Below are 27335 nucleotides of genomic sequence, written 5' to 3'. Positions count from 1 at the left end.
AGTTTAGGAGTTTAAAGCCCTATTAGCTTAGGGGACTTTATATAGATCCTTTATGCTAAGCTAGCTATACTTAGTACCTACGCTAGAGGTGTCTGCTTAGGGGGTTATAAATTACTAGGCTAGCTAGCCTAATTATCTACCTCCTCTAGCTCTACCCTACCCCCTAGCTCCTACGCTAGGTTTAGTCCTTCTTGCTTACTAGACTCCTTATATTACTCTACTATAATACAAAGCTAATTAAAGATATTAAGCTCTTTATATACTTCTCTTATATTATAGATCTTATCTTTATAGATAATATTAACTATCTTTTAAGCCTCTAACTATTAAAGCTACTCTAGATCTTTCTCTTTATAGAAAAGATCCTTATTAAAGGTAATATTCTGCGTTATAATAATCTAATTAAGTAAGGGGATCTATATCCTATATATATTAGATGCTCTATATCCTACTAGATATCTAATATAACCCTAAGGGTTTACCTTAAAAACCCTCTTGTAACGCCTAGCTACTTAATCTCTATTAAGGGGGTAAGCTTAATAGCTATAGGCGTATATTCCGCTCTAATTAGGGCGGAGATTAGTAGTTGCCTCCCTTATCTACTCTAGTTGCTACTACCTAAAGTATCTAGTAAACTAATAATCTAGCACTTTATTAGGTAATATTATATTATAAGTATAGGATAGGCTTATATTATAGAGCTAAGTTGCTACTTTAATAATTTTAGGCTAGAGCTTTGTTAGTAGGTTAGCACTAATCCTTATTTTAATTAATTTTGTTATAATCTCCTGCCCTGCTCTTTCTGCTCCTCTATTAGGTTTATAGGTATATACAGGTAAGCTCTTAATTTTAATACTATTATTAGCTGCCTAGATCTAAAAATAAGATTCGCCACACTAAGGGAGTGTTATAATATTATTATCTTGTATAATCTTAACTATACTAAGCTTATATTAGTTAAGTATTAAGCTCTTAAAATTTTTAAACACCTATATAATCTTATTAAGGTTTTTAGCTTGTAGTAGATAGGTATAAAGCTTTCCTAAGTAGTTATACTTTAATACTAAGATCTATTGCTTATAAGCTATACCTATTAGTATGTTAAATAGATCCTATAATACCTAGTAGTATAGACGTAGTAATCTTTCCCTTAGTTATCTTAATATAACCTATTAGGCATGTGTAATAGCGTAGTGCTCGCATTTGCTCCTAGGAGTTCCTTTAATCCTAATATTTATTACTAACTTAACTAGAGCTTTAAGCGCCTTAGGTCCTAAATAGCCTAATTATTAGTGCTAAAGCTCCTTACTATTATATCTTAGGTAAGTTGTCTAGGATTATTAGGGTTATTTAGGCACTATGCTTTAGATTATTTAATAAGGGGTAGAGGGCTTATATTTTAGGAAAGTTAAGTTAAACTTGTGTAGTAACTTAGCTAATATAACGCTCTTTCCTAATAATCTAAACTATAAGGTAGTATCTAGCCTAAGGAACTAAACTCCTGCTTTAAGTAATTAAGCTTCTAATATAATATTTATATAAAAACCTTCTACTAACACTACGTTAGTAAGCACTAAATCTTCTATTTTTAGACCTCTTAGTCTATTAAGAGTATTAGGGATTACTCTAGTCCCTCTACCTAAGATTAGAAAAGCTTAAGTTCCTGCTTTAACTATCTTATATTTAACTAATCTAAACAAGCTTTCTTCTAGGTAGCTTATATTATTAACTAGGTGCACTGCACCCCTATTGTTAAAGATAGTGCTCTTTAATAGAGCGTAAGCTTTAAAGTCTATAGTTAAATAGATCCTATTTGTTTTCTCTACTATTAATATAGGGTTAATTAGTGCCGCCTAGATACTACCTAGATAGGTAATTATGCTTGCCTTACTACTATAATCTTAATTAATAGGATAGGACTTAATTAGAGCTTTTCTTAACTCTTTAAATTTTTAATTCCTATTAATCTTTTTCTTAATCTCTAATTATTAAGTAGTAGTAAGCTTGTTACCTATATTAGTCTAAGCTTTAATAATATTTTTATATTTAGGAGGTTTCTATAGGTAGGATCTACTATATAAGTATAAAGACTCCTTCTTAGGTTAATTAGAAAGAGGAGCTCCTATTATTATAAACACTCTAGGACCTTTAGAGCTTAATCTTATATTATTCTCTTAGAGAAGTAATAAATAGATCTTAGTAACCTATAGGAGGTTATAAGTTAGCTCTCCTATTACTAACTTTTTAATAATCCTTTAAAATATAGTTTAACCCTAATCTAGTAAGATCCTAGTAGATAGAGCTTTAAGATAATCCTATACTATAAGCTATCCTTTAATATTAGGAATGTTGTATACCTTAGCTTGCGTATATAGGATTATCTACTCCTTCTACTAGTAATTAGTATCTTAGCTACTTATCTTTACCTTAGCAAGATAAGCTTTATACTATAATCTTGCTAGTGTTATAGCGCTTAAATTAGTTAGCGCTAGGTTATTATAGAGCACTTAGATAAGTGCTTAGAGGGTTACTCTTCCTTAATTAACAAGCTCTATATAGGCTAGGGTAAGGATCCCTTAATCTACTATATTATTAACCTATATAAAAAGGTTCTAGATTACTAATAACTTTAATACCTAATCTAATAAGCAGGCTTAGTACTAAGCTATTTTAAGTTTATACTGCTTGCTTATTATATTAGATAGTATAATATCTATTAGTATATTAGGCTTAATAGGTTTATTCTTAAAGTAGTTTTTAGTATCCTAAGCTTTAGGGTCTACCTCTACCTAGATCCTTTTAGTTAGGGCATAGTATCTAAATTAAATATACTAGGTAGGCTAGTTAGTTAATCTAGTAAGTAGGATATCCCCCTTTAGGATTTAGTTGCTTATAGTAGAAGAGTAATAAGTAAGCTTCTACTTAAGAAATAGTATAAAGAAAGAGTAAAGCTTGCTAGCTTAGTATCTAAGTTAAATAATACGCTTAAATAGATAGGACGATCTTTAATAAGGTAAAGCGCAAACTAGGCTTATAACTGTAGAAATTTAGATTACTAAGGTTAGGAATAATTTAGGAGATAGATTATTAGATTATATCTACTACGATTAGACTTATATATATAGAGCTTTAGCTACCCTTACTAGAAGGTAAATAATTAGTAAACCTTCCTTACTAGAGCTCCTGCTTTTTTATTAGGCACTTAGTAGTAAGCTAGCAGTTGATTAGATAGTGGGTCATACAGGGGTATTAATCAGGGTTGATCGGATCAAGATGCTCCGTGATCCGATTGATATCCCTCCTGCAATACTAAGCTACTAGCCTATGTAACCTAAACCTAACCTAGTACCTAACCTAGTGTACACTAACCTAGTTTTACCTCCCTAATTCCACGTACGCGCAAAGACGCCACATTAGTCTGTAATCACAATATTTCTACAGATCCTAACGTCTACCTGGCTAGAACGGTGCATCCATAATGTCAACCAATCTATGCCCCGAGTTAGCAGACGCAGTTGTCTATTGTCCACGTGGGGTTAAGCGTAAGCTACAGACATAGAACTTGCCAACTGAAAAATTAACCGAGTCACAGGCAGAAGAGCTTCTACAATCCTTAATCCCAAATCCTACGTGCAACAAGAGCTTTGGAGGCAAGCGCCAGTTTTGACTGGCAACACCAAGTTTGAGCCACTAGCAAACACAAAAAATATTCTCGTTACTGGCGGTGCTGGGTTTATGTAGGTATTCATCTTTTTTTTTATCCTACTCGTAACTTTAGCATAGAACTTGTTAGTCCAAGAGCACTTGCTGACATGCTGTAGTGCATGCTGGTTTGTCCGGCATCTGGTCCTCACGTACACCCACTACCGGGTGGTCTCTTTCGACAAGCTCGATTACTGTGCAACGCTCAACAATACACGAATCCTGCATGATCGACCTAATTTTGTCTTTGAGCAAGGAGACGTGACTTCGCCGGCTACCGTAAAGCGCGTGCTTCGCAAATATAACATCGACACCATTTTTCACTTCGCTGCACAATCTCATGTCGACCTAAGCTTTGGCAATTCCTACGAATTCACCAATACGAACGTTTATGGTACACATGTCTTACTGGAGAGGGCCAGAGAGCATGGCGTCGACCGGTTTGTACACATGTCAACGGACGAAGTGTATGGTGACGTGGAAGTTGGGGCGGCAGACCTGAGTGAAGCAAGCATATTGGCACCTACGAATCCATATTCGGCCAGCAAAGCAGCAGCAGAGATGATGGTGAGCGCGTACAGAAGTAGCTTCAAGCTGCCCCTTATCACAGTCAGAGCCAACAACGTATATGGTCCCCATCAGTTTCCAGAAAGTCGGTGCCTCATCTTAGTGGTCTACCATGAGCTGACGCAATGCAGAGATTATCCCGAAGTTCATCATGCTTCTACAAAGACAGAGAAAGCTGCTATTACATGGTGACGGTTCACCGACCCGTCGCTACCTCTATGCTGGCGACATTGTTGATGCACTGGATACGGTATTCCACAAGGGCGACATTGGCCAGATTTACAACATTGCCTCGAAGGACGAGATATCGAATATTGGTCTATGTCATAAATTGCTGGATATCTTCGGCTATCCACATAGTAGGGAGGAAGATGTCGAGGAACGAGTACAGCGAACCGAGAACCGGCCCTTCAACGACCAACGATATGCGACAGACGGCTCCAAACTCGCAGCATTGGGTTGGCAGCCCACGACGACCTTTGAAGATGGACTTCGAATCACAGTAGATTGGTATCGTAAGTTTGGCGAGGTGTGGTGGGGCGACATTAGCAAGGTCCTGACTCCATTTCCTGTAGTGGACGGGCGCGAGATATGGACAAAGGAGGAGCACGAAGACTTGTTGTCATCGTCGTCGTCGTCATCGTCGCCATTACCGTATGAAGGCGAAGTGGGGTCCGAGACGCCGAGGAGTAGAGATATGGAAAGAGAAGTTAAAAGATGATGAGATGACGTTGCAATAGTGAAGGTGTCAAAGGCTGTGCCATGCCCCCCTCCCTTTGCATTTGCATGGAGGGTGAGAGATGAAAAGATGAAAAGTAAATGCATGAAGGGGATGAACGGTGCACCGTAGCTAGCCCACCAATTAGTCTTAGACAGAATGGCTCACATTGAGTGGTAGCACCCAACCACTCACTGCCGACTGCTGGCTGGCTAGGGGAACGTGCCAATGGAAAACCCTTTTTTATTATTTTTTTTTGGACGAGGCTCAAGCAGTCAATGGATGGGTCGCATGGCAGGTTCATAATATTTCCGTCCCGACGCTTTCTTGCGTGATGCATCATAGGACAGTAAAGCACCTATGTAGGTGGAGAGAGATAGTGCAGCCAGGCACACCAGACACCACACTGCGCACACACACCGCACAGCCTCTTGCGCGCGTCAGCCATGGGGCGCTCTGGGCGCTGGTCTGATTCGAAAGATTGAAACACGCAACGCTCCACGCCTCCACTGTGCAGAAACGCTCGCTTTAGTTTGCTCGCCTTTTCTGCTTCGGCGCATTGATTCAATTTCAATCCTCCTCTCTCGACCGGCCGTAGTTAATCGATAAGAGCTACCGTCACCCGTTACCCCCTTCCCGTCACCCATCACCTATCCGATCCACCTACTCATCAAGTTGAAGTTGATAAACTTCAAGTGCCCCTATCACATCAGTTGCCCCGCACGTCACCTGTTGCCCAACCCCCTTCTAAGTATCTCTGCATACAAAGGCGCGCACCTACTTCCACATTCACGCACGCGCACGCGCACACGCGCACGCTCGTACTTACGCTTGCCACATAGTTCCAAAGACCCAAGCATGGGCTTCCTCAGCAAGAAGAAAGACGAAGGCGATGACAGCAATCGTTCGGCCTTGTTCGGCGGCCGCAAGAAGGAGAAGAGCGGCGGCGCCCCTGCACAGAACCCGTACGCTGCGCCTGTGGCCCAAGACGCCTATGCCCAACCACCGCCAGCTTACTCCAGCCCCAGCGGCCAGGATAGATATCGCCAGGAAAAGTCGCCCGCAGTGACGGCCCCGGGGCAGAACTACGGACAACGACCCACGCCCTCTGCCGCCCCCTCTGGCTACAGCGTCCAAGGTGGAAGCTACGCCGCCCAGCCAGGTTATGGCAACGATCGCTATGGGGGAGGTGGGGCAGCAGCGGCTCCTTCGCGCGGCCCTGGAGGCTACGGGGGACTGGGCAGGACTGCATCCAACGATACAATGAGCACCGACATGGGCCGCAATGAGCTCTTCGGCAACGCTGCACAGCGACAGCAGGCGAAGCCATCCCAGCCAGCGGGCTCTGGTCAGAGTGGCGCTTACGGGGACAGCCAGAGCGGGGGATATGGAGCTACTTCCGGAGGGTACAACGCGGACACGCCTGGGGGCTATGGTGCCTATGGTGACCGTGAGTTGACAGCCGAAGAACAGGAAGAAGAGGACATCACCGCGACAAAGAACGAAATCAAGTTCATGAAGCAGCAGGACGTTTCCAGCACACGCAACGCCTTGAGGCTAGCCCAGCAAGCCGAGGAGACTGGACGCGACACATTAGCACGACTGGGAGCTCAGGGCGAGCGCATTCATAAGTACGCCAGACACTCCACCTCCTTTCCACGTATAGACATGCTGCTGACCCCCCACCAGCACTGAACGTAACTTGGATCTGGCCAGCACCCAGAATCGCATTGCCGAGGAGAAAGCGCGGGAACTCAAGAGTAAGACCCTCAGCATGGCCTTGTCGTGTACTGGTCCATTGACAACCACACAGCGTTGAACAAGTCCATGTTCGCAATGCACGTTGCCAACCCCTTTACGGCGTCCTCCCGCCGTGAGGAGCGCGACAGGAAGATGTAAGCTTGGACCCAGGATCGTGATCTAGCGGCCAACATAAGCTAACAGTCGACTAGTATGGAGACTCACCAGGCTGAACGCGCACAGCGAGATGCTACCCGCAAAGCTGCCTGGGAGACTTCGGCTCGTAACGATGGTGTCAATCGCTCACTGCAAACTGTCGGAGCAGCAAAGGGCAAAGGGACCTTGGCCGAGCGTGCCAAGTACCAGTTCGAGGCAGACTCCGAGGATGATGAGATGGAAAACGAGATTGACAGTAATCTTGGTAAGTTTTTACATTGCAGAGTCAGTCATGATCAATAGTAATGTCTCGGCAGATGCACTTCATGGTGCGGCTAAGCGCCTCAACCATCTCGGTCGTGCCATGGGTGAAGAAGTGGATACGCAGAACAAGCACATTGAACGCATCATTGGTAAGACGGATAGGGTGGACGATCAGATTGCCATGAACCGCGCGCGATTGGACCGTATTAAATAGGAGCTTCCTCTTCATCATAGACGTGTGGTTGCTCAATCTGTCCTGCAAGCATTCAAATTACTCGAGCCAGACACGACACATGCGTCTCCAAGAGACTATACAGAAGGGTGTCTATACAACGAACTTGGCAGCCAAATCCTCTTAATGTGGCATGTCCGTGATGATGCGGTATTTGCACAGATATTGCATGCGGTTTCTGACAAATGAAGAACTCGCAGACTCTTGACAGCGCCTTGAGATGATGACATCCTGTTTTTCTTTCTGGTCAAATACCTCCAGCAAAGCCGTCTGGCTTGTCTTGAGATTGGCGTGGAAGGAGATAGCAGATTAGAGAGCACGACTGGCAGGCAAGGTAGATGATGGTAATTATACAGGAGTCACTATTATATATCAGCGGATCTCTCTATGTTTACATTTCTAGAATCCATAGCTTAAACAAAACTTGCCAATGCCACATGATGAAATCGAATCTGTTGTTCTTAGCTCTCTAATTTTACAGGTATGGAAGTTTTAAAGGAACTAGTAATAATAGCATATAGTACTTGCTGTAGTCTAAATCTGCTGTCTAGGGCATTGCCATTCACTGTCGATCCGTAGTCAGGGTCACCCTACACTTCACCTACACCTACACCCAACCCACCATAATAGCGCTGATATTTCATTTTCAGGACTGAAGTGCCGCTTAACACTATCACGATTACATCTTACAATCTAAACATAGTCGCCAAATATCGAACATGATAGATCTACTCTCTTCTCTCATTTTCACGCCCCTCAACACTACGGCAGTCGCAAAACCAGATTCGACGCCTGTAGCGCTTACCTTTTGTGCTACGGTCGCGCATAAACCGTGCTGGAGAGACGTTCGTCATCCTTCTAAAGGTCGCAGTCCGTTACAACATGAGTACGTTGTGCTGGTTGCAGGGCCTGATGAGACCATCTTGCTTAGTGCGGATGCGCAGCAAGCTTGAAGCCTGTCGGCCAGGTCAACAAATGTGGTAGACCATACTACCTCGAAATACCCTGCTCATGTACGTACGACGATATTATCGTCAACATCACCGGCCATACAGGATGATTCCCTGGACACGTCCTCGCCCCCTGATATGTCGCCACCGCACACGCCTTGTTCACTCAATGGACGTGGATCGGGAGCAAATGAGTGCGAGGACCCCGAGAATATGACCCTGAATATGCGACTCACCTCGTCGCTGGGGCGATTTCGGAAGATGAGCTTCAACAACGCCGAGAGAACGAGGAATTATACCGCGTGCGCTATGCAGATGGCAAAAGGTGGGGCCGGGAAGGTGAGGCGAGGCAATGGCTCTTTCAAGAGATACTGTGTAGGGACATCAGGCGAGCTTGTAGAGGTTACGACAGGGCACTGAAGATGACAGCCGAGATGGAGCAAAAGAGAACTGCTGGTTGGGCTAGAGATAGGAAGCTCGGTGGAAAATCCAGGCTAGGCAATGGCACACCAGGGCACAGGGGACACGAGAAAATGCAAGAATTCTTCCAGGACACGATGAAAAGGACAAATATAGGGACCTTCGACGTAGAAGAAGAGGGCGCTGACTCAGAAGCGGAGAGGAGAACGAGGAAGAGGGCTCACAACATGCCTCGCAGGACTGACTTCCAGGAGCAGACTAGCGAAGAAGAATCGGACAACTATTGAGGCCGCGCAGTTGCGGGAGAGCCGGGAGAAATGATCTAAGCCAGAGGCGAGTTTTCTCGACAAGATAAATGCAGCAGATAACGACTACGGCTTTGGTGGTACTGTAGACAGCTTCCAGATGTTGAACAGGGTGTTAACGGGCCAGCCCAGACAATAGCAGTGGAGCAGCGGAGCAGCGGTTCGGTCCGGTTTGGACAAGAACGGAAGCATGGGCGGCAAATCCTGCCAAGCCAGATGCGGGGAGAGGTACCAGCTTACTTGTACTACAATAGCACTATAGTTACCTAGTGCGTTTGGTACAGTGAATTGTGGGCTATAGCTTTGCTGATGGCTCCAGATAGGTAGCTGCTGCAAGGTACGCCATATCATACTACCTAGACACCATCACCACCATTATCACCTGGACACCACCACCACCACCACCACCACAAGCACTGCTGCAGCCACTACTGCAACCACTTCCATACATTGCCTGCCACCTGACTATCTACTGGACATTCGTTCCCGCTCTATATAGTAGTGGTAATCTATCTTCACTTCCGCCACCACAACACAACCCCACACAAGACATACACCACACCACGCCAAACCCTTTACTCAATAAATTGTACGCACGTCAATCATGGGCGGAGAAACCCGTCATCGCACCATGCCTCCTCTTTCGCAAGAGTACCCAACACGGGCAGCGGGACCTGTTGGCAAGCAGATTCACCACATCTATCAAGACCGTCTGAGACAATTCCTCGATGCTGGACAATACAGAGAGCAAGGACTTATTGGGTAGGTGATGGTGGCAGTGCTGCTGCTACTGCTACGTCTTCTTCTCCTTCTTAGTCTTTTTGCTGCCTCACACCCTCACCTCCCTCCCCTCTTCCGGAACAATCTAAGCAAAGACTGGCGCACGGACTCGGTGCTGACAAGCGGGGATGCAGCAAGCTCCACGAAGCCACGGCATCCGGTCCTGACTACATCAAGCTCTCCGTCTACTCGCCGCCCGATCTCACGCGGCCCCTGTTTCGCGATGCCACCTCACACAAGTTTAAGCCCACCAAAGTCGGCGAGTCGTTTGGTCCCAGCTGGTCGACGCACTGGTTCAAAGTGCAGCTCACCGTTCCCAAGGCGCTGCTTGACAAGGAGCACCTCGAATTTGTCTGGGACGCCAACAACGAAGGTCTGATCTGGACAGAGCAGGGCGAGACAGTCCATGGCCTCACCGGTGGTGGCGAGCGCACCCAATGGATTCTGCCAAAGTCGTTTCGTGACGGCAAGGAGCACACATTCTATATAGAGATGGCCTGCAACGGCATGTTTGGCAACGCCCCGGGCGGTGATTCCATTCAACCACCGGACCCCAACAGGTACTACCAACTCCACACCGCCGAGATTGTCGCCGTCAACCTGCAAGCCCGGGGCCTCTATTTTGACTTCTGGGAGATATCTGATGCGGCTCGTGAGTTCCCTGTTGACTCAATCGAAGCCCATGACGCGCAACAGATTGCCAATCGCATCATTGACACCTTCATCGCTGGCAATGGAAGTAATCAAAGCATTGTCGCGGCACGCAAGATAGCAACTGAGTATATTGGAGCTGTCGACTCACATAAGGTCTATGATAGTGGCCAGGAGGCTATCGTAACAGGTATTGGATACTGTCATATCGACACATGTTGGCTGTGGCCTTTCGCAGAGACGAAGCGCAAGGTGAATAGATCGTGGTCGAGTCAGTGTGATCTCATCGATCGATACCCCGAGCTACGCTTCTGCTGCTCACAAGCCCAGCAATACAAGTGGCTGGAGCAAGACTATCCCTCGACATTTGACCGCGTTAAGGAGAAGGTCAAAGACGGAAGCTTTCAACCCATTGGTGGGAGTTGGGTGGAACATGATACCAATCTACCGGGCGGCGAGTCTCTCATCAGACAATTTCTATATGGCCAACGCTACTTCGAGAGTAGGTTTGGCCAACGCTGTCGCACGTTTTGGCTCCCAGACACCTTTGGCTACTCGACTCAGCTACCGCAAATATGTCGAATTTCAGGCATGACGAGGTTCTTGACTCAGAAATTGAGCTGGAACAATATCAACACCTTTCCCCACACAACCTTCAATTGGGTCGCTCTTGACAACAGCCAGGTTATTTGTCACATGCCGCCGTCAGAAACCTACACTTGCGAGGCAAATTTTGGTGATGTCAAACGAAGCGTGTCCCAGCACAAATCTCTTGATCAGGACAAATCATCACTTATTGTCTTTGGAAAGGGTGATGGCGGAGGCGGCCCAACTTGGCAGCATCTTGAAAAGCTCAGGCGATGCCGCGGTATCAGCGACAAGACTAACCTTCTGCCTCGCCTCAAGCTTGGCGATTCTGCCGATGACTTCTTCGACCGTCTAGAGAAGAAGATTGCGAACGGCGCCGAGCTTGTGACATGGTACGGCGAGCTGTACTTTGAGCTACATCGTGGCACGTACACGACTCAGTCGAACAACAAGCAGAATAACAGAAAGTCTGAGATCATGTTACGCGATATCGAATATCTAGCTACTTTGGCTACGCTTAGGAATGGGTTCGGCAAAACCAGTTCATACAAATACCCGAAGAAGGAAATCGATGACATGTGGGAGAATGTTCTACTTTGCCAGTTTCATGACTGTCTTCCAGGAAGCTCGATCGAGATGTGTTATGATGATTCTGACAAAGTAAGACTCATATTCCGCCTGCTGGATCAATATTGACATATCTAGATATATGCGACAATTTTTGCCATTGGCGAGAGACTCATGTCTGAAGCACTTGCTGAACTTGGCTTCGATGATACATTTAGCCTAGAACCAAGCAGCAAGTTGGCTGCGCTAAACACCTTGCCATGGCCGCGCAATGAGATTGTCAGACTCCCATCTCCTGTCGGTCAGACTACTTATGGTCTTGCCCATGGTAATGGATTGGGTCCAATGTCTATTCGACCTCTTGCATCCACTCATTCCGCAAGCATCGCATCCATTGAAGAAGTCCGTACAAATGTCTTCGAACTTCGCAATACTCAATTTGTCGTAGAGGTAACGGATGGTGCTATCACTTCGCTCTACGACATTTCTATCGGCCGTGAACTCGTTCCCAAAAGCAAAAAGGCTGCCCAATTAGTCATTTATGATGACAAGCCGCTTTATTGGCAGGCTTGGGATGTCGAAGTATACCACCTAAACTCTAGGAGGGAACTCTCACCTTCCAAAGTGACTATTGCTGAGGACAGCATTCACCGTGTCTCTTTGATCGTTGAGACAAAGATTTCAGACAAGTCCTGGATTAAGACGACCATCTCTCTCCCTGCTGCCATTGGCAATGCACCAACTGCGATTGAATTCCACGCAGAGATTGAATGGCACGAGACCATGAAGTTTCTCAAAGTAGAATTTCCAGTTGATATCGTCAACACCGAAGCAAGTTACGAAACTCAGTTTGGGATTGTTCGACGTCCCACACACTACAACACCACATGGGACATGGCCAAGTTTGAGGTTTGTGTCCATAAGTGGGCAGATCTGTCAGAAGCCACGTATGGTATTTCAATTCTGAATGATAGCAAATACGGTTTTGCGGTCGCTGGAAATGTGATGCGACTCTCACTCCTTCGTGCTCCTAAAGCGCCAGACGGTCACGCAGACATGGGGAACCACAAGACCCGCTACGCAATCTTTCCTCACGCCGGCCCCCTGAGCGAAGTCACTGTCCGCAAAGCTTTCGAATTCAACAATCCACTTAGGATTGTGGGGCACAAGACCAGTTTGTCGAGGAATCCAAGTTTGCTGAGCACATTCCAAATCCACGGCGCGCCGAACCTTGTTCTTGATACTATTAAGCGCGGTGAAGATGATGAAGATGTTTCACGCGGTGAGTTGCCAATCCAAAAAGGGCATAGTGTTATTTTACGCGTGTATGATGCGTTGGGCGGGAAGAGCAAGGGTGTTCTTACTTGGGGTGAGGTACCCGTGAAAAACGTAGTAAAGGTTAATGCGCTAGAAGATGATCTACTGGATCTTAGTGAGAGTATGGTGGAAGTGGAAGTGCAGAATGAGAAAAAACAGAAGGGGTTCAAGCTGGAGCTCAGGGCGTTTGAGATCGCAACGTACAAACTAGTGCTAGAATGATGGCATGGTAAAATATTTTTAGCTTACAGCATGCTTTGATCTTTCTGTATTGCATCCTTTTTAAGCACCTATTAAAATGGGCTCCTTACAGATGTTCCCGCCCGTACAACAAGCGAAACCATCCAACAGCACAGAACAAATGAAAGAAAAACGTTATCATTCATCACATCCTGGCCGCGCATTCAGAACAGCTTTGCACCAAAAGTCTGGGTGCCGCCTCAGCAGTCAATGACAACCGAAGGCGACGTTACTCTAACAGTTTGACAATTAAATGACAGCGACATAACAACCACCATCTCTGTGGCTGGACATCGCCCGCGTTCGGAGCCCATCAAAGTCCAACTTGATGTAGCAAGTAGATGATTGTACACGTGAAGGTCAATCAGTAGCCCGATGCTTATTGTTCTCCAGTGATGTAGCAGGGGGAAAACACTATTGTCCCTGTGAACTCTTCCGTCGCTTCTGCAAAGTACGTTCATTGAGGCCTCTTGATTGACGAAACATAACCTTATTGAATGAGATGGCAAGAAAAGCGAGCGATGGTATGAACCCAACTTGAGCACTTCATGTGAGATGGGTATATACAGCATGCACAACCAGAAGCCAAGCGAATGACAACTCCTCCAATGAAAAACGTCGACGAGACGTAGCTATGATCAAAAACAAAAGATACGAAACCACAAGGGGAAATAAATATATAGACCAAGTTAGAAGAATCGCATTAGCGCTTTGAGTACATCCGACTGACTCTCACGGCTTTGATGCCGTGGGAATCACATACTAGAGCAGCTTTGCTATGCGAGATAATTGTAAGGTCCGGGCAAAGGTACACTCCGCAAACTAACTGCAAGCTGTTTCCTGGTGCACTACCATTCGAAACACCGCCAACACCAATGCTTGCAAATTTTGCATACCAAACTGTGAGCATACGCATACAACCAACTGGTTTAATGCGTGAAATGAAAAATAAAAGGGCAATTTACTGTAAAAGTACCAAATTATAGGTGTAGATTTTTTACGCGCCTCTATCGTGATTAGCTCGAGGCGTAGGATCGGCATCCGGTGTCGTTGCATCTTCTTGAATGGGTGCTTTGGGAGTCTCGATGGCGAATTCTGCCACGGCATCGCCAGGAGCGGTGGGGAAGATCTCTGGGGGAGTGAGTGACGTGGGCGGGGCCTCGTGGATGGCTAGACCACCTTCGTATTCCTCTGCAGCTTGATCTTCGGTGATCATCGGGGGAGGGGACGACGGAAGCGTTGATTCGTGGACACCAACATCGTCGACAGAAATGACACTACCCCTGCTGTTTGTGCGCATCATCTCAATACCCAGTTTAGATGTGGACTTTGGACGCGACTTTGGACTTCTGACGCGAACATTCATATGGCCCAGCTCGTCGTCTTCGTCGTCACCAGACTCGGCTGATTCGTGTTTGCGTGTCTCAAGTATACGTCGTTTAGCACCAACCTGCTCTGCCGACCGTTGACGTCGGATGGTTGAGTCCTGAAGGACAGCCGGTGCAGAGTCTCCATGGGGTAGGTCAGGCGCACCTGAACGATTGTGCACCGCCGTCTTAGGATCCCGATTACCTGCATCGTCTGTAATTCCCAGGCCACCCATAGCTCTTGCGATATCACGCTCGCGCCAATCGTCGGCGTTATGGCAAGCTATGAGAACAGGCATATCCTCGCCTGCGCGACTATCAGTATCGCCGAAGAAGCTAGAGCTGATAGAGTCCTCGCGGCTGGACCCTCGATAGCTACCAGAGGGCACTGGAGGGAAGCTGGAAGAGTTTGATGTGGGGCTGTCCTCCTGGCGTGTCGATTCCTGTCGAAGCCCGGATGAGGGCAGTATAGACGGAAACATTTGGTTTGGCGTCCATCCTGGTGGAGGTGCTTTCCACTGACACAATCTCCCCAAGGTATCTGTAAGCTTGGCGATCGTTGGAGGTTTCTCAATGAGTGCATCAAAGTAATGTGGGGCCTGGAGCTCCTTCAAATACCCTGTAACTGCGACGATGGGAGTGTGGGTGTTGGCATTTTTTGTGTCTCGGATCATGCGAGCGACATCTGCACCATTGACTTGTGGCAGTCGGAACTCCATCATGATGACGTCGAACTTGACTTCACCCATTGCATAACGAACAGCTTCCGAGCCATTCGTGACCGTCAGTGTGCGGCAGCGCAATTTTTCAAGAAGCTTCTCCATAACCAGACGTGAGACTGGATGGTCTTCGCAAATCAACACGTCCAATGGTCTGAAGAATGGTCCGTCCCCGAAGCTAATCTGTGACAGTCGACGAGAACTCTGCCGGCGCCGTTGGACCCGAAGAAGGGCTTTCGCTCTAGAATCCTCTGTATCAGACGATGAAGGAGAGACATCTAGCACTTGACTACGCCGTTTGTAATGCCCAGGCAGCAGATCACGCACAACATCGTCCTCTTGAGAGCCCAGAGTCTGAGACCGGGCACGTGGTGAGGAAGCACTCATCTGGCCCACAGATGTCTGTTTCTGGCCAGGGACAAGTTTCTCAGGAGGTGCAGTAGCCGGCCCTGACGGCGTTTTCGCGAACTTGATGGGCGAGACAGCTTCTGATGATGGTCTCAAGCCAGAAGGTCGCGAAGTATCAAAGAAGCTGCCAGGCTGCAACGAGGACGGATTACTAGTCGAATGTGAAAGCGTGCTTGAGCTGCTCGAAGTCTTGCGGCGGTCATGGTGTTGCCCTGTGCTGAACTGGACTAGCAGAGGTGATGAGGGCTGTGAGCCACGGCTTGGTGACGAGTGAGGTCCACTAACAGAGGGCGAAGATGGCCTTCCACTAGCTCTGTTCGTTGAGAGTGTACGCTTAAGAGGTCCTGGCAACATTGGACTGTTCTCCAGGGATGGTGATGTGACATTGGGGGATTGCACCGCAGGACCGGGCTTATTCTGTGGAAGCATGGCCTCTGCACGCAGCTTTTGGATGACGTCTTTGTTCGCCTTTTCGAGCACAGGCAAATTTTTGTAACTAAAGTTACCAAAGTCGTCCGCGGCCATCGGCTCACTCAGCCTTCGTGTTCTGCCCTCACGCACGTGGGCTGGAATGTGAAGAGGTATTAGACCTCGTTTCATGGTTGAAACGGTAACCTGCGAACGCACTCTAGAAAGCGCATCATGTGGACGGTCTGGGTAGTCAGCGCTGGGCGTGCCTGCGGACGAGGTGGTTTGGTCTTCAAACTCTGGGGTGAAATTGGCCATAGCAGCTCCTCGTGCGTCAAAATATTCCGTATCTTCCGGATTCTCCGGCGCTGGAATGAAAGAGGCTTCGTGGTCACGTATATCATCCCAGTTGACTCCGGCGAACCAAGGGTGATGCTTGATTTCCTCGCCCCCACTCGCGTACTTTTCATCCTTGTTGGCTCCAAGACGTTGAGTGGGATCAGAACACATGAGCCTATTCATCAAGTCTTTGGCATCATCTGAGATATCATAGAGCTCATCATCGTCCTCAGGCCAGTCAATTTTACGCTCCAAGATGTTCTGAAATACCTCGTCTGGTGTGTCAGCGTGAAAAGGAGGGTAGCCGTATAGACACTCGAACAAAATACATCCCAACGACCACCAATCGCTGACCTCATCCTGGCCATTTCCAGCAATCGTCTCGGGTGCAAGGTAATCTGGGGTACCGACAAATTTGCGATTGTTGTCTTCTGGGTCGAACAAAGCCATTGGCGGAGGTGGCATTGTCGAAGTAGCTGGCGGAGTGCTGTTTTGAGCAAGGGCAGAGGAGCTCATAGATTGGGGTGCTGGGTCCAAGTCGGGGGAGCCATCGTCACTATATGCTTCTTCCTCAATAGGCGACCGTGCACGTGGTGGACCGGCAGAGTCGTCGATAGAGAAGCGACGGAGCATTGCCTGAAGCGCATCGCTGTCTTGACTTTCGCTCTTACCAGATGTTCGTCTCGAGGGATTGCGACCTTGTGAGCTTTCTCGATTGAGGCTGAAATAAGATGGCTGCCCAATGTCTCCAGCTAAAGCAGGCGTCATGTGTGGTGTCTGAGATGGCGATGGATTGAGGTCAAACGAAGCAGATCGTGATGAGCCCATGGAAGTTGCTCGATGGAACGGACCGGTCTTCAACAGATCTGGAGCTTGATCTGCAGACTTAAGAGCGCGCTTCTGACGGCCAATCATGCCCATACGAGACAAGCCAAAGTCAGTCAATTTCAAATGGCCCTTGCCATCAATGAGGAGGTTGTCCGGTTTCAAGTCACGATGGACGATGTTTCGACTGTGAAGATGTTCGACACCAAGGACCACCTCAGCCAAATATTTCTTGGCCCAATCTTCAGGTAAAGCGCCGAGAACCTTGATCAAAGAGGCGCAATCACCGCCATTAAGATACTCCATGACGAGATAGAGATAGTCCTTGCTCGAGAACGTCCAGTATAACTTCGCTACGAAGTCGCTCTCGCCTTGCCACATCATAATAGCTCTTTCGGCCTTCACGTTGGTGACTTGATTCTTTGCAACCATGTCCGCCTTCTTTAAGACCTTGATGGCATAGTATTCTCCGGTAGACTTCTTTTTGGCAAGGTAAACACTACCAAAGGCACCTTTACTGATCGGTTTAATAATTTCGAAGTCTTTGATGGAGGGAGGAACAGCGCGAGCTTGTGGTTGAGTGGTAGGTATGAGTCGGGGCGAAACTGGTCTTGGACCATCTGATCCTGCCGTCGATGACTGCCTGCGATGATGATGATGATGATGGTTGAGAGCGTGCGAGATAGCTGGCGAAGAAAATTCAGTTGTCGTCAAGACTGGCGAATTGATGGGTGACTGCAGCGCTTCTACACCACTGGGAAGACGTGGCTTGGTGGTCCTTAGCGGTGAAGACGGCGGTGGAACCATCGTACGAGCGGGGGACTGCTGTCGGCTTGACAGAACGCTTGGAAGGATGAGACTCTTACGCTTCCTTTCTCGTGAACTTGCAACTCTGCTCAGTCCAACGTCCGATGCCGCCGGTGAGTCCGCTCGTCGTGGGCCAGACAGTACAGAGGAATGCATGCTCGTGTCGCTTTCAGCACCAGCATCACTCTCGAAATGCATAGAGTGGCGCTTGTTCTGGTTGACAACATTAATGGCGCCTGCATGGGTTTTGGGGGTTTGGCAACCTCCTTTGGGACTGCTGGAACGATTCGAGCCAGCAACTGACGACTCTCGACGACCTACACGCGCAGGAAGCGAGAAGTCGGAGGCATTGTTGCGTAGAGCCTGGGCTATGGCCGACGGGGCGTCGAATGAACCTGGGAAGATGCCTTCTTCTGCAGTAGAAATGTCATTCGAGTCCGATGGGGGCTCCTCTACAACTGGCTCCTCTTCAGACGAGCTGTCCTCACCAGCCGCAATGCGCGCAGCCTTGACTATTGCGGCTTCGATGCACTCTTGGACCAAAATGTCAAATTCTACACGGAGACGCTCAGAGTACTCTAGAACCCGTCTGTGGCGTGTAACAGCATCGATCTTGGCCTTGGCCAATCTATTGGTATCTTCACAGAGCAGCTTTAGGCCTTCAGTATGATCGGATGAGCCTGATGTCGGAGATTGCCACTGCAAGACCTGCGAGATACGATTCTCCGACTGGGGGGACTGCGTACGAATCTCAGCTGCGGACTGTCCGCGAGCAGTATCTTTGATGGCAGGCGTGTTGATCTCAAGTGCAGTATCACACAAATCGAGAACCAGCTCCACGATTCGAGCCAAGGGCCGACGCACAGCGAAGGAACGTGCACGATGATGACCAAAGCCCGTAGATCGCTCGGTCCGCTCTCGAGATCTTGAAGGAGGAGAAGCAGGCGAGTTGCGTCCAGATGGTGTGCCTGATGAAGGGGTGGATGAGGAGTGGATTATCAGTCCCTTATATTCAGCCGGCATAAGGGGTTGGACAGGATCCATCGAGGCAGCACGAGACCGCTGACTGTGTGCTTCGAGCGTGTCCAGCACCCTGACGATGGCATTGCGGTGTTCGGCGAGGGTCTCTTGAGCCATCTGCACGTCCATCTCGGCACGATGTTCCTGAAGACAAAGCTCAGAATGCTTTTCGAACCACCACGGCGTGATCTGCCGCTCGCAGATGCGACAGAGGACGGGGAGTGGTGGCGGATGGTTCCTAGGGTCGTTGGCTCCTTGCTCGGCGAGGCCCGTCAGATAGTGAGCTAGAACCTCTGCACCCACTCCCAGCGATTCGACCAGAAATTCGGGCAAATCAATCGTCACTTCACGAAGTATGGAGGGTCGAACCATCCACATTGTCTGCACACAGTTAGCTCATTTCCAAGCCCCCGACCAGCAAACCTACATGGCTCTCTTCCCCCGTGGTACGATCGTACACCATGATACCCTGTGCCTCTAGGTTCAGGAGCTGCTCCTCTTCTTCGGCAGCTAAGGTGGGCGATAGTGACGAAGCCTCTTCGGCCTCGAGTGCCGTTGGCTTCGACCGCCGCTTGTGCAAGATGGAGTGCTGGCCGAGGCGGACAGAGAAGCGGACAATGTGGCTGCGTGAGTCGTACTTGCGAACCGACTCGATGGTCTCGGCGAAGGCGTCGGCACCAGCGTAGATGATGTCGAGCACCGGCTGCCCTATGACTTGATCGGGCAGAGAGCCGATGACGTCCTTCCACGACGGACTTACGTAGCGGATCTTGCCCTGCAGGTCGAGGTCCATGATGATGTTCAGGCTGTGTTCAGCAGCCTCCTTGAGATCTTGACGCTCCTCGCGCATGTCCTGGCTGACGGTACGCTCCATGTTGACGCGGTTACCAGGCGTGCCCACGGCTTCCTGCCGCAGAGCAGTGACGGCTGGCGGAGCCAAGGTTGCAGGCTTTGTCTGATCGGCCATGGCGGAGCCGCAGTGTTTGTGTGGGGGCCGTTCGCCCTCAGGCGGACTGAACGAATGCTATGAGCAGACGACTCCCATAGTCTGGCGGCCGAGGGAGGGGGCGGACTTGTTGTGGCGGTGGGAGAAGCGTGGGTTGGAGGGTGGTGGTCGGTGGTCGGTGTCAACAGAGGACTGATGGCAACGGCGCGGCAAGAGCAGGCGGACGAGCGCGACCGGAACGGGGAATGTGGCCGCCGCAGACGAGGCTAGACGTACTGCATTGCGCGACCGATGTAGCGATTGAGTTGTGGTGAGCGGCTTGTAGAGGTCACAGAATGCGGGCGCGAACGTGGTGTTGATGGTGGGCGTGGGTGTGGCTATGGACTTGGGTTGTGGTTAGGGGCGACCGAAAGAGATAGAGCGGGGAAGTAGAGGGGGGACAACACACACACACAGAGAGAGAGAGAGAGAAGAGAGGGAGGGAGGGAGAGAGAAAGCGTCGGGAGAGAGTCGGGAGAGACAACAGAGACAACAATTTTGGCGCAATGGCCGGTCGGACGTCTGCCCAGGTTAGAAAAGAGGGGTAAGCAGGTCTCTAGAGAGGGCAGCGGCAGCACCAGCAGCGTGACCATGGCGGCGCACGCTGCAACAAGACGGAAGAGATGGGCGATCAATCCCATAGGCAAAAACGCTCCGCCCAGGCCTGTGAGGATCCCAAAGGCAGGCTGCCCTACTACCCGGTATTACTACTACTACTGCTACATAAGTAGCCCACCATATAGACAGTACACTGTACATCGTACACTACACACAATACACAATACACAATAGGTACACGCGCCAGACAATATAGATCAACATTCAGACATGCACCACCACATTAGTCGTCCCAAGGCTGCTGCTGCTGCAGCAATTGCTGTCCCCAAGAGCGTGCAAATCACTTACCTACTCTAGGACAGCACCGCATTATTGTCACGTTCGTTGATCTGTGTTGACAGTGTCTCTTGTTTTTTCTTTCAGATCCAGCTATCCTGTACACAGATGGTTTGCCGACACTGACAGTAGCAGGACTGACAGTATGACAGCCCTAGAAGTCTTGAACCGTCAGGCTGGCGTCAGGCTGGCGTCAGGCATTCTCTTCATCAGTCCACCGTCAGGCGACTTCCATGTCCGTTGAAAGCTGTCTGCAGCCAGCTGTTGAACGTTGCACTGCTTCGCTTCTTTATTGCTTTCTTGACAACCATGTGCCCCCTCGGTGCATGCAGATCCCTATCAACGAATCATAGACAGTGAGTAGCTGCAGCCATACACACACACACACACACACTTAGGTACATGTATACTACATACACACACTACATAGGTATTACATACTATACAACACACTACATATATACTATGTAGAGTATCATAGTATAGGTACCAACCATGGGTGGGTATGGTGCGGGGCAAACGGCTTCCGCCCCGAGCCAATCCAAATCCACACCAAACCTGGGGAAGAGGGTTGCGCAATCCAGCGATCCACTGTTTTCAACGTTGGAATGTGACAGCAACTCGCTGAATGGGCCGCATATGCAAATATTCCCTCGGCCGTTCGTTCTGTTTTATGTGAGGGTATGTCTGCAAATGCGTTGGGCCCTCTGCCTCAGTCAAAGTGCACCGCCTCAGGCTTATGTACACATATCCTGCCCGAGGCCGCGCTCTTCAAGACGATGCGGGGATCCTCTCGGCTCGCCTTCACTTTCTTGCCATCCACCTCCTGCTGCTCGTACAGAACCTCCACTACCTCCCCATCAATCCAACCTGGCAGGGCATACCATTGCGCTGATTGACCCTTTTTTGGCACACGTGTTATGCTTCCCGCCGCACTCGATGGCTTGTTCTGCTTCCCATCAATGCTCGTTTGCTTCTTGCTTGGCCTGCCTGGATGGCTCGAATGCTGATCGCCTGCTCGTTTTTGACCGCCAGAAACATCCGAGTGTTGTTCATCTTGAGACGTTTGGAGGGCTTTGCGATTCTTTACAAGAAATTTCTTGTACTCTTCCCTATTTCGTTCCATGCTCTCTGGATCATCCCAATATGAGGTGCAATCAGTCGCATCCTTCCTGCCGTTGTTGTGATATGCGCCATGGGCTGCCGCACTCTTTGCATATTGTCTGGCCGACATTTTCGATGAGAGTGATCTCTCGGCTGGTCGTGCGGCACACAAGGATGCGGGATAGGTGTGATCACTGTGATGCGCAAGTCGACAGCGGATTGCGAATGCGAATGCGAATGACTTCCTCACAGGTCTGCAAACTACGCGAAACATGCTGAATAGGCGCATGCAGCTTTATGCCTTCGTCGAGCCAGCCCCCTTTGTACCAAACTTTTGAGGAGCACTTTCTCTGACGTAGGTATCAGTACCGGTACCCGAGCAGGCCTCATTTCCATCTTGCCCAGCCACACGTATCATTCTCCTTTCTCCCCAATGACGATGCTATGATTCTATGAACAGTGCTCGATTGTGGTACCAGGTATTTCAATTGGTCGCATCGTATGGTACGCAACGCCTTCGCTACGACGTCAACGAATGCGGGATGGCGTTGGCCCTCGGCGCATCTATTAGCCAGATCGTGAAGCACGGCCCGATTCGCAACATTTGGGAGCAACTGGCGAGCATACGGTAGTGTGAAAACGTTTGACTTAAATCTTGCTGGTACAGTGTACAGCACATACCTAGTGCTCGCTACCACGGCCCCAAGCTCGGGAGTTTCGAAGTTGCCCAACAACTTACAGGGCATACAGTGTGTGTACCTTTGATAATGGTAAAGGTGCGCATGCATCGAGAGATGCCATTCCAATGCTACAGTCCACATAGCAAAACGCCAGCGCAGTCTATGGAAAGGGGAACCCGCTGCTTAGGTAGGTACCATACCATATCTCTCTCCTCTATATTGCATCCTTGTGTAATCTAGGCACATTACACTGATACATAGAACGATGTTGGTCATCAGAGACGCGTCGCGTGGAGGCCCAAACGCGTGATCATGTGGCTGCCTGTGCAAGCACGGCCGCTAGCATGCCATTGGCCAATGTGCCACCTCCTGTGGTGAGACACTGAGCCTGGCACACAATTTCTCGAGGTCTGTATCCTCCACACTCGACGGCTGCGCTGGTGCTCGTATTCATTCTCTTGCTGCTAGTAAGGTAAGCTTCCGTCTCTTCTATGGCGTGGCAGTACTGGTACATGTCTGCGCCTGCGAAGATGCTGTGCGCTGACTCACTGTCTTGTAGAGCCTCAGCCTGTTGTTTCCTTTGGCAACCCTCGCGTCGTCTCTCGTCCCCCACGAGCCCCATCTCTACTCTACACCACCAAGGCAAACACCTGTCTTTGGCACTTCCACTTTCACGTCCACGCAACGCATCCCCATCACTCCTTGCCCTTGGTCAGGATTGCATCTACGAAGCCGTCCCGCCTGCTTTGCTGCTTTCGAGCAGTGCATCGCCAGCGGTATCCGCACACTGGCACCTGTATTGCATAAACTGTGCAATTCTTTGTCAACGCGACCAAGGCAAACGCCTGTTTCCGTGCAAAAGAAGCAACCTTGGCCTCAGAAAGACAGCCTGTGTCCCTGCGTCGTGCATAAACCCCGTTACCTAGTGAAAGACTACCTGGCGGACGACGGGGTGAGTGACAAGTCTTCTAGGACGCTGTACTTTGCCAGCTTAACTTGATCTGGTCTTCTGTTGTTCTCCCATTGATTTGGAAGACGTATATACAACGCCTTCATTTCTTTCCTGCTCCAGAATCTGATCCTCTTCTGGGTAGCTTGAGAGGTTGTGCCGCGATTGATCGATCATTTGATCGCCACAACTGCAAACGAGTGTGTTGCACCTTTCACAGCAAATCTCAACAAATAGCGGCTCGAGCACGATCGCAACGCTGCGCTGCCCCTCCAACGCACATATATAGATCCTCATCGCCTGCGCCTTTCATCGAACCAATAGCTTTCTCCAACCATCCCCTTGACCGTCACACTAGACATTCACTTTCAAACCTCGTACCATATCGATCGCGCACAACATATCCTCCTCCACCAGAAGAATGGACGCGAACCCATCACAACAGACACAGCCGCTGACCCAGCAAGTGCTCGACCCTCGGCGATTGGGAAGAAACAATTCTGGTCTCAATGATGGCGACATCGCTGACGTCCTTCTTATCCTTCATCCGGCAACGCCCACAGCGATACGCATCGTCGAACAGGCAGCACATCAGCGGCCCGAACATGTGCTCTTCCGCAACTCTCTTGAATCAATGGGCAGCTCCTTAACCGACATCGAAGAGCAGGAAACAATCATCATCGATGTTCATGGTGACAGGACGGGACATAATTCACGTGCCGGCGCTGACCTGGCTTTGCGAATGTCTTCGGCTCGTCGACTGAAATGCAAGGATCTTGGTTTCATCTTCGGTCGCAACCCCGCAAGCGCAGACATCATATTTGGGAACGATTCCGGAAAGCGGATCAGCAACCAGCACTTTCGGATATACTTGAACACAGATGGCATCATCATGCTCGAAGACATGTCGACAAATGGTACAATTGTCGATGACGTGCTGTTGAAGTGCAAAGACGCTCGATTCTCCAAGATTCGGATGCTAAGCTCAGGTTCCATCATCTGCATACAGAACTCAAATGACGCAGAGATGATCAAGTTCATAGTCCGCATACCATCGCGCGTGACTTCAATGTCGCGTTTTCAGGAGAACCTCCGTAGATTCATAACCGAATGCACCCCTCACACGGACGAAGATCAAGATGAAGCTGTGCAGCGGATCACACAGCATTACGGTGGGCCTGCCATGAAGTGGGATGGAGGTGCAAATTACAATATAATTGGTCAAGTTGGTAAAGGCGCCTTTGCGACTGTGTACCAAATCGCGACCAAAATGGATGGCAAAGTTCTTGCTGCGAAGGAGCTTGAAAAGCGCCGCTTCGTCAAAAATGGCATGTTGGACAAGAAGATTGACAACGAGATGAGAATTATGCAAGACCTGCGACACCCGAATATTGTCGAATTTGTGGAGTACCATGACCAAGGCGATTACCTGTATATCATTATGGAATTTGTACGTTGTGGGGACTTGCAAGGTTACCTTAACCAAGTCGGGCTGATGAAGGAAGATGTTGCGAAGACGATGGCCCAGCAAATCTTGAGTGCGCTCCATTATCTCCATCGATCACAAATTACGCATCGCGACATTAAGCCAGACAATATACTTATCGCTGACGTGGATCCATTTACGGTCAAATTATCAGACTTCGGCCTGTCCAAGGTGGTCAAGCACGATGAGACTTTTCTCAAGACCTTCTGTGGCACATTGTTATATTGCGCTCCCGAGGTATTTCCCGACTACGGCACTGGCTCCGTCAGAGGTACCAAGCGTCGTCGCGGCGCGAAGGTGTACCATTCGTACAGCTCCTCAGTGGACATATGGTCGTTCGGAGGTGTTTTATGGAATGCCCTCTGTGGTGAGCCACCTTTCAAGGGCATTTCGGATGCTACTGGAGAAGCCATGTACAACAATATCATGTCCTCACACCTTGATCCAACGCCACTGCAGAGAGCTGGCGTCTCAGCTCAGTGCATCGATCTGCTTATGCAGATGCTTCGCACCGATCCCTCCAGACGCCCGACTGATCGAGAGTGTCTCAGCCATGAATGGTTGAAGGATGGAGCTGATGTTCTAGCCGATCCCATCTTACAGTCCATCGTCGAAGAAGATGAGTTGGAAGACCCGGAAGAGCAGCTTTCTCAGCTAAATATACGTGAGAAAGTCCCTGAGTCAGATGAGGACGAAGAGGCAGACATCCTTTCCGACGATGAGCTTATGGGCTTACTGGACGATCGAGCTTCCAAACGGCCACGAGCTGACCCACTCTTCCCACGGAACCAGCTCCGTGACCACGATGACTCCAGTGCAGCTCCTTCATTCCAATCGTCGCATCTAGTGGGGGAAGGCGAGAGCTTCCAAATCATGCCAAAGGCGAGGCAGCCACGCTTATTTGGTGAGATCGGGCAGTCTGTTCTGCAAAGCTTCAGGACCCTCCATGCTCATGCGGAAGATGCCTTGGCTGATGACCAGTTCATCCATGGTACGCCAGATACTGGCGAGGCGGATATCAGTCACACCGTCGGTGGAGCTGAGCAGGACGGGGCATCTACACCACATTCCAAAGGAGGCTGCAACTTCTCGTCTCCAAGTCTGCTAGGTACAGAATCTCTTGTGCGCGATATGAACGTAACATCGCCACACTCGCCAGGGTCAAGGGCTCAGAGCCCCGCTCTGCCCGCCACGCCAAAAACACCAGAGTTCCTACAGAACAGCTCGCTACATCGGTCGTCAGGGAACTTCAGCCAGATTAGCGAGCCGACGCCTAAGGCTAGGCAGCCTGGCATCAATCGACAAATCAGTCTTCCCGTGACGGCATCTTACTTCTATGACCCCATGGATCCCAGCACACATAATCTAGAGTATGCTTCTAGAGTGAGTGGTATTGACTTTGTGTCACAGGGAAGTCTCACAGATGGTGGCGCAGGAACAGAGAGCAACACCACGCACGGCTCACAAGCCAGCGGATATTCGACAAGCTCAAGCGCGGCAGCAGTGTCCGCACCAGCCGTCCCTAGTGTTCCCGACCAGCTGAATAATGGACCGTCGACGCGTCATCTCGGGAAGTTGGTCGCCACTCCGGAATCCTTTGCTTCGAATCTCGTTCTGAACATCGATCAAAGCACGACGTCTTGGGGGCGTCTACCCAAGAACACAATCGTGTACGAGGACTCGCATGACACGCGCATCCCAAAAACGGCTTTCATCATCTTCTGGTACTCTTCGGGTGGGGACAGCCGGAACATAGTGGATGAGCTGTCGCAAAAAGGCAAAGATTGGACGAGCCTTGAAAATCTCCATGTCGGCATCTGGACATGTGCAACATTTGGCATCACGGTGAATGGCAAGCTTCTCAAAGAGCACAACGACAAGGGATATGCACTGTATGGTCATTTGCATACAGGCGACATTGTGCAAGTGTATCAAGACCCCAAAGGACCCGCCTGTCAGAAATTTAGATGCGAGTTCTATCTCGGATCTGGCCGTGAGCCCCGGCCAGCTGGCAGCAGTTTCGACACTCTGGTCGGGACCAAGGTGGTTTAATGTGGACCAAAGAAGACGACAAGAGTGAACAAAAGTAACGAAGGAGGGAACATTGTTAATGAATATGGGTTAGCGGGGCGCTGGTGGATATATGT

At 49.2% G+C, this 27335-nt stretch overlaps 9 protein-coding genes across 9 annotated transcripts; 6 read left to right on the top strand and 3 right to left on the bottom strand.

The window, feature by feature from the left end:
* Window positions 1–3342: 3342 nt before the first annotated feature.
* IAQ61_004511 (uncharacterized protein) lies at window positions 3343–4990 on the top strand (the record flags this gene model as incomplete). Its single annotated transcript, XM_003839111.2, has 4 exons — window positions 3343–3542; window positions 3593–3737; window positions 3822–4354; window positions 4401–4990. The coding sequence occupies exons 1-4, from the start codon at window positions 3479–3481 to the stop codon at window positions 4988–4990; spliced, it is 1332 nt and encodes a 443-aa protein (XP_003839159.1). The 5' UTR covers window positions 3343–3478.
* An 855-nt stretch (window positions 4991–5845) lies between these two features.
* IAQ61_004510 (uncharacterized protein) lies at window positions 5846–7361 on the top strand (the record flags this gene model as incomplete). Its single annotated transcript, XM_003839110.1, has 5 exons — window positions 5846–6618; window positions 6677–6747; window positions 6801–6882; window positions 6940–7148; window positions 7201–7361. 5 exons carry the CDS (start codon window positions 5846–5848, stop codon window positions 7359–7361), a joined length of 1296 nt encoding a protein of 431 aa, XP_003839158.1.
* Window positions 7362–8751: 1390 nt separating this feature from the next.
* Window positions 8752–9036, top strand: IAQ61_004509 (uncharacterized protein; the record flags this gene model as incomplete). The annotated part of the gene is made up of 1 exon (XM_003839109.2): window positions 8752–9036. One exon carries the CDS (start codon window positions 8752–8754, stop codon window positions 9034–9036), a length of 285 nt encoding a protein of 94 aa, XP_003839157.2.
* A 373-nt stretch (window positions 9037–9409) lies between these two features.
* On the top strand, window positions 9410–13331 carry IAQ61_004508 (uncharacterized protein). The gene is made up of 3 exons (XM_066096380.1): window positions 9410–9816; window positions 9969–11733; window positions 11779–13331. Exons 1-3 carry the CDS (start codon window positions 9659–9661, stop codon window positions 13177–13179), a joined length of 3324 nt encoding a protein of 1107 aa, XP_065953698.1. The 5' UTR covers window positions 9410–9658; the 3' UTR covers window positions 13180–13331.
* A 54-nt stretch (window positions 13332–13385) lies between these two features.
* Window positions 13386–20595, bottom strand: IAQ61_004507 (uncharacterized protein). The gene is made up of 3 exons (XM_066096379.1): window positions 20483–20595; window positions 19518–20420; window positions 13386–19471 (listed from the first exon to the last, which is right to left on the bottom strand). The coding sequence occupies exons 2-3, from the start codon at window positions 20055–20057 to the stop codon at window positions 14195–14197; spliced, it is 5817 nt and encodes a 1938-aa protein (XP_065953697.1). The 5' UTR covers window positions 20058–20420; window positions 20483–20595; the 3' UTR covers window positions 13386–14194.
* A 1086-nt stretch (window positions 20596–21681) lies between these two features.
* Window positions 21682–22203, bottom strand: IAQ61_004506 (uncharacterized protein; the record flags this gene model as incomplete). The annotated part of the gene is made up of 1 exon (XM_003839106.2): window positions 21682–22203. The coding sequence occupies one exon, from the start codon at window positions 22201–22203 to the stop codon at window positions 21682–21684; it is 522 nt and encodes a 173-aa protein (XP_003839154.2).
* Window positions 22204–22459: 256 nt separating this feature from the next.
* IAQ61_004505 (uncharacterized protein) lies at window positions 22460–22819 on the bottom strand (the record flags this gene model as incomplete). The annotated part of the gene is made up of 1 exon (XM_066096378.1): window positions 22460–22819. The coding sequence occupies one exon, from the start codon at window positions 22817–22819 to the stop codon at window positions 22460–22462; it is 360 nt and encodes a 119-aa protein (XP_065953696.1).
* Window positions 22820–22840: 21 nt separating this feature from the next.
* Window positions 22841–23871, top strand: IAQ61_004504 (uncharacterized protein; the record flags this gene model as incomplete). The annotated part of the gene is made up of 5 exons (XM_066096377.1): window positions 22841–22849; window positions 22897–22940; window positions 23162–23225; window positions 23313–23705; window positions 23848–23871. 5 exons carry the CDS (start codon window positions 22841–22843, stop codon window positions 23869–23871), a joined length of 534 nt encoding a protein of 177 aa, XP_065953695.1.
* Window positions 23872–24123: 252 nt separating this feature from the next.
* Window positions 24124–27240, top strand: IAQ61_004503 (uncharacterized protein; the record flags this gene model as incomplete). The annotated part of the gene is made up of 1 exon (XM_066096376.1): window positions 24124–27240. The coding sequence occupies one exon, from the start codon at window positions 24124–24126 to the stop codon at window positions 27238–27240; it is 3117 nt and encodes a 1038-aa protein (XP_065953694.1).
* Window positions 27241–27335: the final 95 nt, after the last annotated feature.

This window comes from Plenodomus lingam (genome assembly GCF_022343315.1).
Source record: "Plenodomus lingam strain CAN1 chromosome Unknown contig_19, whole genome shotgun sequence".
Taxonomy (NCBI): Eukaryota; Fungi; Ascomycota; class Dothideomycetes; order Pleosporales; family Leptosphaeriaceae; genus Plenodomus; species Plenodomus lingam.
The sequence above is the reverse complement of the archived record's forward strand: the minus strand, read 5'-3'. Positions and strand labels throughout refer to the sequence as shown.